Source organism: Pteropus vampyrus, unplaced genomic scaffold (assembly GCF_000151845.1).
Source record: "Pteropus vampyrus isolate Shadow unplaced genomic scaffold, Pvam_2.0 Scaffold3, whole genome shotgun sequence".
NCBI lineage: Eukaryota > Metazoa > Chordata > Mammalia > Chiroptera > Pteropodidae > Pteropus > Pteropus vampyrus.
The window spans coordinates 3,733,369-3,746,197 of record NW_011888784.1 but is presented as its reverse complement, the minus strand read 5'-3'; the positions used below and the strand labels follow the sequence as shown (position 1 = coordinate 3,746,197).

Here is a 12,829-nt window from a genome sequence, read left to right as displayed (position 1 = left end):
AGGTAATCCCATCCCTGACTCTGTCAATGAGGTGGCACCTGCTATCTCAAAACCTGTTCAATGGCAAGGTTCTAAAGGTCACGCTTCAAATATCAGAACTAAGGGGCAGGGCAGTATCAAAGTGACAAAGGTACCAAAAGCACATGCAACACCACAAATGAAGCCTCTGTAAATATTCCCCCAACAAGGTGCAGTTTATTCACCTTACAGCTTTTTACACTTTCTAAGATTCCTTTATACTTTTCTCTATAATGTAAGGTGAATTAATAAAAAGAATGACATCAAAAAGAATAAACACATGAGAACAGCACAGGATCTTTGAGAAAGAAAGGTAATTAACAAAAAAAAAAAACTATAAAGCCATAATGATTCAAACTACAAGGCACCAGCACAACTATGGCAAACTTAGAAGATAAAAAAATAGACAAAAATGGCGAACAAATTAGTCCCGTAACTATTTATTGAGAAGTTCATACTTTCTACAATGCTCTGAAGTGGCACCTCTGTATAAATCAAGTACACACACACATACGCTCCTTCCTTCTTCAAAAGTACATTAGCTCTAATTAGTTTTTTTCTTTTCCATTCAAATTTAGAATCAGCTTATCATGCTTTCCCCTGCCCCACCCCCCAAAAAGCTGTTGGGATTTTAACTAAAATGCCTTCAATCTATAGGTAAATTTGGGAAGAACTGACATTTTTAGGGCAGTCTTCTTAATCTTTAAATGTGGTACATGTCTCCACTTAGTTAAGTCTTCTTTAAAGTCTTTCAGAAGAGCACATATTGACTGAACTGCAGTTTACATCAGTGAAAACAAAAATTATTTGGCTAATAAATGATGATCTCTTTATGTGCCTTTTTTTCCTCTAAGTCTTATTATTACAACATAAGCCATGGTACTCAATGACAATTCCTCAAGGATTAAAAAAAGGTCTCAAAATTTGTTGATGCTATAGCTCATCTCCAGTTTGACCTCTCCCCACCAATTCACAGACACCTTTAATTTTCTAAGGATCTCAGAAGCAATAATAAGTTGCCACTTCACATAATATACAACTCACATGCTATCACATAAACTGCAAACTAAGTTAAACTTCTAAGGCCCAATCCAACTGTATCTGAAAGTTACATATTAAAATTTATTGCCAAAATATGTGAACAGACAAGTCACAAAAAGATCAATAATCCTTACTCCTTAAACATATAAAAATAAACATAACCTTGATCATTAAAGGCAAATTGAAACCATAAAGACAACATACGTACACGCGCACGCGTGTGTGTGTGTGTGCATATGGAGAGAGAGAGGGAGAGTTTTGTTTTTTTTTTAATTCACCTTCATAAGACAGAGAGACAGACCTTCCAATCCTGAGTTCAAGGGAGAGGGGGAAGTATAGACTTATTTGGCACCATTATATCATTTTTGTTACTGAAAGTTGGTAAAGTAAAAGAATTACGTGTTTATCCTTATTTAGTAATGTCATATAGCAAGAGCTCTTCTTTACAGACGTCTACTTAATAAATGGAGAATGACCAAATTAGAAATATCGTCGTTTTGTTATCTCTTATGAAATAGGTGATTGAGATTAAAATTGTCAATGGACGCTAAAACACATGCAAACCTCTGATTAATCTTAGGACAACTGATATAAAACCACACATTTTCTGTATCCTGATATAATACAAAGTACATAGCATCATTTATGAAATAACCTTACCAAAAATGTTTAACCTAAATTTTATCAAGCCTTTAAATCTGACTTCCAGTTTACATAAAGTACAAGAAATGAAAAAAAAAAAATTACAAGATATAAGAAACAATTAGGTAAACCGAAAAAGTGCAACATTCTACAGAAAAACTGACCCAGTTCAAAAAAAGTTATCAGCATGGGGAAAAAACAGTGGCAGGGGTTGGGTGGTATTTCACAGAATGCAATATCTCCCAGAAATAAAAAGGAATGAAGTATATTTGTATGCATGAAAAATGATGTATGCAGTATTATCTGTTATAACAAAAGATTGAGTCTACGGCCATGCCACTCTGAACATGCCCGATCCCGTCTGATCTCAGAAGCTAAGCAGGGTTGGGCCTGGTTAGTACTTGGATGGGAGACCTCCTAGGAGGACCAGGTGCTGTAGGAGTAAAAAATAAGGAATTATAAGCTGACAAGGTCCTTGAAATCCGTGAGGTCAACCAAGGGTTACCTCGCCTAAAAAAAAAAAAAATCAAAAGATTGAAAACAATCTAAATGTCCACCAATAGAAAACTGATTAATATATTAATATATTGTATGAATACTCTGCAGCCATTTAAAAGAATAAAGCAGTTGCACATATGCTTATATATACAAGATATATTTTATGTACCTGTGGGGAAAAAAGCAAGGGACAGCAAGCAAAAAAGAAAAAGCAAGGTATGTACAGTATGCTAACTATTTGTGTTTAAACAATTTTATAATACTACATGAGATATATGCTTAAATAAGCTTGTACTATCATTAGAAGGATTCAAAAGAAACTGCTACTAGAAATCATCCCTGGGGAAGGGAGGTGGCTGAGTGGGAGAAAAGAAAGAGAAAAACTCACTTCCTACTTTTCAGCCTTTTGGATTTTCCACTGGTACACATATGATAAATAGGTGGACAGATGGATAGATAAGACGGACAGACATACAGAACATTATTTATTTATTTATTTTTAATGGGAATACTGCATTGTAGGGAGCTAAAGCTCCCCAAATTCAAAAGAGTGCATGGTTTATCTCGGGAGGCCTGCTTGCATAAAAAGGAAAAGGCTGGTTCTGTGGAATTCCAGGAAGAAGAAGATTAAGTATAGATAAAGGGAGTGTCAAAGGGAGTGTCAAAGGAAGTGTCGATTGTACCTTGATCTTCAGGATGTTACTTTAATTATGTTATCTTGGGATACACAAAGGAACTGATTATGTATAAAAAGAAGCATAAGAAATAAACTCGGAGAGACAGTTGTGAGATCTGTTCTCCCTCCTGCACCCTGTCTGTCTTCTCTTTTTTCTCAGTCCCCGCTCCCCCATTCAGGTACCCGGTTTGACTTGGTGGGCTGGCTTCCGACACTGCATGAGTTTATGAGGCCCTCCATATGAATTTTCAATCTCCAAGTGATCTCTTACCTGCTGGTTGGTGCAGAGAAGGAAAACGAGAGAAGCTGATTCCAGAACGGGTCATTCTCTGAAACAGATTCTGTGCCTGACAACTTTTTTAAGTACTCATTTTTAGGAAGATCACTGATTCTGCTGCTGTTCGACCCCATCTTCTAATCTGGTAGATAACTTGTCCTTAAACCTTCATTTCCACACGACAACCTATAAAAAATGAAAAGAAATTTCATAGTTGTTCAAAATAATCATACTTTTCCTACCCTTGATCTAAATGTAAAGAACTGTAAACTTACTAAAGGAAATAACACATCTCTTTATTTTTAAATATATTAGACACCAGATACAAAGTTACAAGGAGAAAAATGGGACTGACATGTATCTTAGCCAACACAAACACAAAAATCAGAATCAAGGCTTGCAGACCTTAGAATGGGCACACCTCACTCCCCTAGGCAGCAACAACAGGGTACTATCTGCTGGGAACAGTGAAGGCAGTGCCCAAGGCAGCTGAAATGCCCGGAAGGAACAAGTTCAGCTAAGCGAAGGCTAGCCACTAAGGTACTCTTGCCAGAAAGTTTCATCTGCACCCTACCCTCACAGAAAGCAAAGTAGAAAACAGAAGCCCAATGGCATCACTTCTGCAATGATTCATGCCAAGAATTCCAAACACACACAACCTGGACCCAATTTATATGCAACTCTCAAGGCGCTTACCAATGAAAACGAGAATAAAATGGAACTTGAAAAACCTGCTATCTAATCACCTACTGCTTTTCCCTCTCACCGTGCCTCAGAACACTTCCTTGGCTTTCAGCCTCTTCTCTATTTGTCAATAATTGAGCCTACCTCCTGGTTTCACTAGTGGCTTCCATGATATTACGGTAAAATCTCTCCTAGTCCCAACCTCTGACTAGAATACCAGCTCTATCTATAGCCCTAAAACTTAAGGTTTTTTTAACTCAAGGTTATTTTTTATTTATATGTATGTATATGTATATATGTATATATATATACACACACACACATATATTACATAATACATAAGCAATAATTTTGTGTATAACGATGCACCTTACAGAAGTCTGTACTAAAAATGAGAAGCATGTTATTCCTGAGGCTTTTAGTAGCAAACCGTTCAAAAGTCCTATCTTTAATGCAATGTAATCAAGAACTCAACATGTGCAAAACTGATTCCATCCTTCCTTCCAAAACCAGTTTCTCTTCTCAACTTCCCACTACTCCCCTAAAATTCCCATTATGTAAAAAATAGCTTGAAATGTTATTTTTCTGTAGTACTAATAACATCTCTCCTGAGGTAGATTATTCCTGAATACTAATTCAAAGTTAAAAAATTTTGTTCAATAAATGGATTGTTCTCTCTTTACCTGCTCTCCTTCAGGCAGGATCTGAGTGTGATTCTAGTTTGGGCTTTAACCTCTGAGTGACCCCAGAACTAATATTTTGTTCAGACTTCTCAGTCAAAACCCAAGCATATATATTTACTTAATGGACATTTCAATTTGATGTTTTATCATCATTTTAACATTTGTCCCGCAAAAGAAGCAACCCTTCCAAAAAGTCACTACTTTCATCAATGTTATCAACATTATTGGCTCAAGTTATCTCACATAACCATTCATTCCATAAATACCTATTACACACTCACTGTAAGAGCTAAATGTTATGAAAATGCAAAGATGAGTAAGACCAGGTTCCTGCCATTAATGAACTCAGAGCCTATTTAACACATATGGTAAGTATCACGATAGTTATTTATACACAAGAAGCTATGTAAATATATAGGAGCGTCGGAGGCAGCGAGAACAGTATGTGAAATGGCACTTTTACTTAGCCAATTTACTTATATGCCAGAAACCAGTCTAAGTAATTTACAATTACTGATTCACTTGTCCTCATTAACAATTTTCAGAGATGGTCACAATTTTCTCATTTTACAGATGAGGAAACTAAGGCACAGACAGGCTAAGTAACTTCCCTAAGGTCTCAGCGATGATAAGTGGCAAAGCTAAAATCTGAACCCAGGCAATCTAATTCTAGACTCTCCGGTCTTTACCACTCTGCTAGGATGACTCTCCAATGACACTGACAAGTCCTTTGGGTTCTTCTCAGCATCTACAATTCTACATACCGTCTTTTAAATTGGTCTCTTCCTTTATATTCCGGCTGCCTCCGTGCTAGACAGGCTTCTGTAACCTCACATGACTTAGTGCAACAGTATCCAGGTTTCTTTGTTTCCAATCTCTCCACTTTGATTCACTTTGCTCACTCCACTACTGTATTATTCTTTAAAAACAAACAAACAAAAACAGGCAATTCAGTCCAGCACTGCAATTAAGACCAAAAGTTCTAGTGTGAGAGAGACCCTACTAAGTCTGTGCAGAGTCAGTATGAATCTCCATTTTATCACTTAAAAAACCTCACTGTATAATGGGGAAAACAACAGTACTAACAACTCAAGATTTTCTGAGGTTTAATAAAGCAAGATGGTCCATGCAAAGCACTGTGTAAAGGACTTAGCACAGAGTATGCTTACCCAAATAAAAGGGAAAAGATAGTTTATTTTTAATATTAGTAAAAGTACCACTTCCATCATTTCACTCAGTAGCTCAAAAACATTCAATGATTCATTACCTGAAAAACAGAATACTGACATTCAAGACCCTTCGCAGTTTGCAAGGTCACTTTCCAACTTTATTTACAACTACCCTCCAAACCAGTGGTTCTCAAACTTAAATGTACATTTAAAAACATCTAAGCAGCATGTGGTTAAAAATGCAAATGTCTTGGCCCCCAAAATTCAGAATGTCAGGGTAGAGCCCAGGCATCTGCATTTTCTAGAAAGCATTCACAGTAATTTTGATACAAGTGGTCTGTGAACCTCAATTCCTGCCTTCACACCTGCCTTCCACATTTGTCCCACAGCATCTTAAACTGTATTCACTAAGTAGAGTGATCTCTTTTCTTTCTCTGTAGTCCTAGGATGCTCATTATCTTCACCACTCATTTGGAATTTAACTACCCTTCTAATAATGCCTTGTTGTGCTGTCTGATTCTTATACTATTATTTAACTTTTCAATCAGTCACTTCCCCCAACTCAGTTTTACCATCATGGGTGAAAACAACACTTTGAACAAGAAATTATATACTCAATATTTTGTATTTTGTGAAATATTTTATATATACATAAAATTAAATATCTTCTTTTTATATGTACTGATTCACTGTCTCCTGATTTAATACGCCTTAAATAGAAAGTAAACATTAGGAGATCTGAAAATCCATGATATTCAAATTCTGTCCTCACGCTCTCAAAATATGCAAATGATACCCTAGTACACTTTGTCCCAACTTAGGTTGAAAATCCATCCATAAATCACACAGACACAACACACATACATGCACATCATCTGTAATCAAGAGACTTTAAAGCGAAACCTCATAGTTGAAACAAGACACCAGAGAAATAGTGGGCAATGGTCACCAGCCAAAGGCCATGTTACACACCACAGGTGCCATGAGTCCACCAAGCAATGGAACATTCCCTAAAAGGTTACTATGTTCCAAGTGCTATATTAAGTACAGTTGGGTATTCCACTCCAGTGAAATGAGAGTAATGAAAATAAAAAGGTATAAGCCCACAAATACAAAATCAGAGGTGTGGGAAACAGAAAGGTGACAGAGGGTGGTAAATGAAACAGCAGAGCTGAGGACATCCCAACGTAATTATCTGCCAATGGGGACACTAACAAAAAGCAAGCCAGTCCACCTCCATGGAACTCTAGGAAGGCAAAAGAGCTGGAGAAAACACCATAGAAGACAGGGGCAAGATGCAGGGCTAACACCTGTGCGTCTCCCCCTACCACCGAGTAGGAAATCATGCGTGCTCTCCAAAGAAATCTGACTGGAGCCTGGACTCTGAAGCCAAGGCTGGGAAGGGTAATGAGGTGGACGATGAAAACAAAAGCATGAAGTTAAAGTGTGCTTGCTCCAGTTACACAGTGGGTTTCCCAGCCTCCGAGGCAGGAGACTGGATGATTCGTCTCAAGAAAAACTGAAGGGGGATCCAGGGAAAAGACACAGATATTTGGCTAGCCACCTACAGCAATGCCCGCCACTCAACAAAATCCACTCACAGAGACAGCTTCTTATCAATTTTGGGAGTCTCGTTCTTAAGTAAGAATGGACAAGCAAAAATGATTACACTTGTTTGGAAAGACTCTAACGTGAAATGAAGAAACCAAAAGAAATCAAAGAAAGGAAAACGAATGATTCTGAGAGAAGAAAAAATTAAAAACTAAAATATCCTCAGGGAGATAATAAAAACAATAAAGGTAAACATTCTGTAGCAACTGCTATGTCCTCAGGCCCTATTCTAAGTGCTTTATACATATTGACTCATTACATCTTTACCACAACCTATGAAGTAGTGGTATTCTTGTTTTTCTTATTGCCTGGATCATGGGTTAGCAAATTATGGTCCAAAGGCCAAACCCAGCCTGATGCCTGAAGAATCATTTTTTATATTTTTACATGGCTGGGAAAAAATAATTGTGACATGTGGAAATGATAAGAAATTAAAATGTCAGTGTTCATAGTAAAGTTTCATTAGAATACAGCCATACTCATTTGTTTGCATATTGTCTATAGAGGCTTTTGTGATATAACAGAGTGGAGGAGTTGAAACAAGAGACCATATGTGGTTATTCTTATCCATTTATACTGCTATTCAACACACTACAAATCTCAATTACGTAAGTGACAATGACAGCATTTCAAGTGCTATGTGTATTGTCATACTGTGACATTTTTTTTTACCAGCTGAGATCTAGCATGTCAAAACAAGAAAGTAAACTCTGATGACACACTTTGAAGTCATAGTGGAGTACAGATTATTTTTAATCAAATTAGATGTCAAAGTATTATGTTTATTATGTAATAGCACCACAGCTATGCCAGAAGAATACAGTATAGACAGACACTACCAACTAAGCACTCATCACAATAGCCTGACATGCCCTAGCTCCCTGCACTCACTCTCAATTTATGAGAGTAACAATCAAGAAAAATAGAAAACGTAAAACAAGGCATTTTATCACAGCAGAATTTCTTCCCAAAATAAAAAATGAAAATGAGGCTATAACCCAAGTAAGTTTCCAAATGGCTCATTTGTTAACCAATCAAGGAAAGTCATTTGCCATCGTGAGTTAAGCTAAATTGTGTTTGATTACAGAATCTAAAGAAATGTGTCCAGAGGAAATAAACATCTTTAAGACTTGTCTGTAAAAACAGTTGCTTGAAGAAAAGTGTGTATGGAACAATTACGGCCATGAATATTTCCCAAAAAAAGTTGAGAAAATACTAATTTAATATAATCTGAAGTAGAATTTGCTAAAATATATAACAACTGATGGTGGTAAAAATATGTGTGGAGCAGAAAAGACCTTAGCTGGACAAAGATACAAACCTCATGAAAATGCAAGGTGTTTAAAGCCTATTCATTATCCATTGTATTATCGATTAGCAGGTGCTTTACATAAAATATCTGAATCTACTGTGTTACTGAATCAGTTACAATGGTTAACTTCATTCGCTCTCATGAACTTAATCAAGACCATGAAATTTTTGTCAGAAATAGCTGATTATCTTGATACGTCCTACTACACAACAATATGGCTTAGCAGTGATAGAGTTTTACTGAAATTTTTGAGCTCAGAGTTGAGACTGAATTTTTTCTGAACAAGAAGAAACCTCCTCAACCACATTATTGAATACTGAACAGCTTTGGAAATTAGTTTTTGCTGCAAATTCTACAATATTTCTCAATGAATTCAACCTAAAATCAGAAAGCCAATAGCACTTACATGCAAACCTATACTGAAGTTTTTGTTGTCATTTCAAGGACTACTGACATTGTTTGAATCACAAATAATATCAAGCTGCTTTATACACTTCCTATGCTGTCAAAAGTTAAACTAAGATCCAAGATCTCTGAGAGCCCCACACAAGCATGCAGCAGATATGTTTTCCAGAATCAAACGATAGTTCCAGCAGCATTTTTCAGACCTCGATGCAAGTACAAAAGTACTTTCCACATTTCAAAAACCATTTAACTGTCCAACAAGAAGCTTCTGCCTACCCCTCAATTAGAAGAGATTATTCTACAATGGAATGATTTGTTAAAAGGTAAATACCAAGAAAGGAATCTAACAATTCTACAGATCTTCCAAGCAATAAAAATGCTCTACTAAAACCACATGTTCGTGGATTGATATCAGTATCTGGCAGTACCTATCTGTGTAAGAAATTTTCAAAGATGAAATATATAAACTCTCATTATACATCAGCATTAAATATGAACATCAGTAATCAATCTTGATGACAAGGAATACTAACTTTAAATCCCAATTAAAATGTTATCCCCCTGCCAAAAAAAGAGATTTCATTCTTATCAGCAAACTTTTATTACAAAAGTTTTTTTTTTAATTCTCAATCATTATTAGCATTATATTTTGAATCCATCAATAAAAAATTTGTGGAAATTTTTTTCTCTCTTGTTATGTAATGTACCAACAATCTTCAATTCGCCACTTGGCTCACAAAACCTACTAAAATATTTATGATCTGGCCCTTAACACAAAATGTCTGCCAACTCTTGGCCTAGAAGAATAAACTGAGGCAAAGAAAGGTTAAATAACTAGCCTGAGATTACAGAGCTAGAAAGTGACACAGCAGGTTTCAGGCCTAGGCAAGCTGGGTACAGAAAGCACGCTCTTTAAACCACTATGCCACACTGCTTCCAGGAACCAAGAAGAAGATGTTGTAAAAAAGAAATAATCGAAGAACAAGGACACCTGAAATTAAAAATAGGATAAAAAATTAAATAGAAAGGAGGTCAAGGAAACTCCCATAATAAAGAACAAGAAGAAAAACAGATGGAAAACAGGAGACAGAAAATTGGAAGACCCATTTAGACAGTCTTAACGGTAAGAGGAGTTCCAGAAAGAAAGCATGAAAACAGGGGTGTTACACAGTCAAGTTGGCAACTGAGATTCACCTTATGCTCCTACTAACAAACACATGAAGCCTCTGGGACAGGGATAAAAACAATTCACTGCTCACAGCAACAGCAGCAGCCAGAGTAACATCTTGCATCAGTTTCCTAGGCCCCAATCCCCATAGGTCTTTCAAAGTATTTGATAAAAATTGATAATATGTTCATGGAAAAATGGGTAAATGGGGTAGGGGGGCAGGGAAACAAGGTAAATTACTCAGCTTGGCAGTGAGCAACTTTTATGTAGTCATAATAACGAAAAGACTGAACACTAAATTAACCAAGAATTCGTATATATCTGTACTGGAAAGGCTGGAAGAGGGGGAGGAGGTGGAAGAGCACCTTATCTACCATAAGGAGCAAATAAGTATAACCTAAAATTGATAAATCACAAAATAGCCATTAGACATAATTATAAAGACAGTTAAAAGCAGTGCCTTTGAGGACTAGACTAAAACGTATGGGTACTGCTGACTTTTTATAATGTTCTCTAGTATTCTCTCAATACACAAGTATTACTTTAAAGAAATTAACTTTTAAATAAGTTGGAGAGAATGTGCTTTAGTATTTCATAATCAGTGATTCATATAAACTCAATGTGCAAATACTAAAGAATAGTGCGGGGTTGAAAAACAAATCAACAACACTGAAGATATATCACATTATGGTTATGTAAGCACACGTTCTCTGTCAATATTTCCTGAGTGCCCACTATGTGGCCAGCCCAATGCTAAATGCCAAATTAAAACTGTGAGGAGTGGGAGTTCCAGTCAAGATGGCATAGAGGGTAGAGGCTTTGTACATGTTCTCCTCCAATCACACCAAAATTGTGATGAAACCACGGTGCAAACAGCAAGCAGAGTCACCTGGGCTCTGGATGAACAGAAGCCCTACAACTAGGAAGAGAATTAAAAAATCATCGTGGAACAGGAGGAGGGGGCGGAGATGTGAGGCTGCTCAGTCCTGGGCTGAGCGAGACAAAGGCGAGATAAAGATGACAGCAGTGCAGCTGGCAGGTACAGATGTTCCTCTTAAAGGGGCCGTGACCAGACTTTCGTGGTGAGGTCCAGCACTGGGGCAGCTGCTGGGTGGGAAGTGGGTGGGTAGTTGCCAGGGACATACAGAGGGACACAAGTTGTTGTGCTTCAGGGAGGGAGGGGCAGCTTTCTCCCGGGCAAAAGTGCTGGCGGTATCCACTGACCTTTGGTTGAGCCCTCCCCTATCCTAGGGTGTGAAGGCCGGCACCGCCATACCTAAGACATCATCAAACTGGATTAACAAAGGTAGGTCGCTCTGCCAGGAGGACCCCCTGAAACTCTGCCCCTCCCAACTTGTGGCCCTACCCAAGCCACATCCAGTGGTGTCCTCGGCGTGCTCTGTGCCTCTTGCTGAGCAACTCCAAGCCCCACACTGGTGACAGCAGGCCTGTTTCTGGGATGGCCTCTTAAATCAATTATAAGCATAGCATGGGTGGCAGCCATCCGTGGATTGTTTGCTGACTCTTACTAGGTAGCCCCGGAGGGGCATGGGCTGGGGCTACACTTGGCCTATAGCTGGACTCCTCTCAGGACTGTGCCACTGGGCCTCACAAAACCATACTACTAACACCGGGAGACACAGGAGCTTTACATAGTACATAGAAAGACACAGAAAGGCAGCCGAGTGGGAGACACAGAAGTATGTCCCACATGAAAGAACAGAACAGAGCTCCAGAAAAAGATCTAAACAACGTGGAGTCAAGCAATCTAACAGATGTAGAGTACAAAACACTGGTTATAAAGATGTTCAATGAACTTAGGGGAAAAGTAGATGAACTCAGTGAGAACTTTAACAAAGAGATAAAAAACATAAAAATGGAGATGTAAATTATAATAGGGAACCAGTCAGAAATGAATACAATATCTGAGATGAAGGGACATCAGAGGGAATCGACAGAGTAGATGAAGAGGAGGATTGAATCACCAATATGGAAGATGGGATAGCAGAGGACATCCAATCAGAACAGCAACAAGAAAAAAGAACTCATAAAAATGAAGATAATTTAAGGAGACTATGGGACAACATCAACCGTAACATTTGTGTCACAGAAATGAAAGAGAAGGAAGAGAGCAAGAAGTTGAAAACCTATTTGAAATGAAAGAGAAGGAAGAGAGCAAGAAGTTGAAAACCTATTTGAAGAAATGATGGAAAATAATGATGAAAATAAAATTATGATGGAAAACTTCCCCAATCTGGTGAAGGAAACAGATATACAACCCCAGGAAGCTCAAAGCCCCCCAAAAGATGAACCCAAAGAGGCCCACACCAAGACACACTATAATTAAAATGCCAAAGGTTAACTACAAAGAATCTTAAAAGCAGCAAGAGAAAAGCAGTTAGTTATCTACAAGGGAGCTCCCATAAGACTGGCAGCTGATTTCTCAACAGAAACTTTGCAGGACAGAAGAGCTTGGCACAAAATGTTCAAAGTGATGAAGACCCAGGATCTACAACCAAGATTACTTTATCCAGTAAAGCTATCATTCAGAGTTGAAGGACAGATAAAGAGCTTCCCAGACAAGAAAAGGCTAAAGGAGTTATCACCAAAAAGCCAGTATTACAGGAAACATTGGAGAGACTTAA

At 37.7% G+C, this 12,829-nt stretch overlaps 1 protein-coding gene and 1 non-coding gene across 2 annotated transcripts in view; one reads left to right on the top strand and one right to left on the bottom strand.

The window, feature by feature from the left end:
• DYM (dymeclin) overlaps window positions 1-12,829 on the bottom strand; it is a 276,445-nt gene that overhangs the window by 256,122 nt on the left and 7,494 nt on the right. Inside the window, exons 2-3 of the mRNA XM_023531219.1 lie at window positions 5,284-5,438; window positions 3,147-3,338 (exon numbers count right to left, since the gene is read on the bottom strand). Of these exons, the coding sequence (XP_023386987.1) occupies window positions 3,147-3,286 (140 nt within the window). The 5' untranslated portion in view covers window positions 3,287-3,338; window positions 5,284-5,438. The remainder of the gene's footprint in view (window positions 1-3,146; window positions 3,339-5,283; window positions 5,439-12,829) is intronic.
• Window positions 2,025-2,143, top strand: LOC111741910. The gene has a single exon (XR_002781121.1). It is a non-coding gene; the product is annotated as a 5S ribosomal RNA (ribosomal RNA).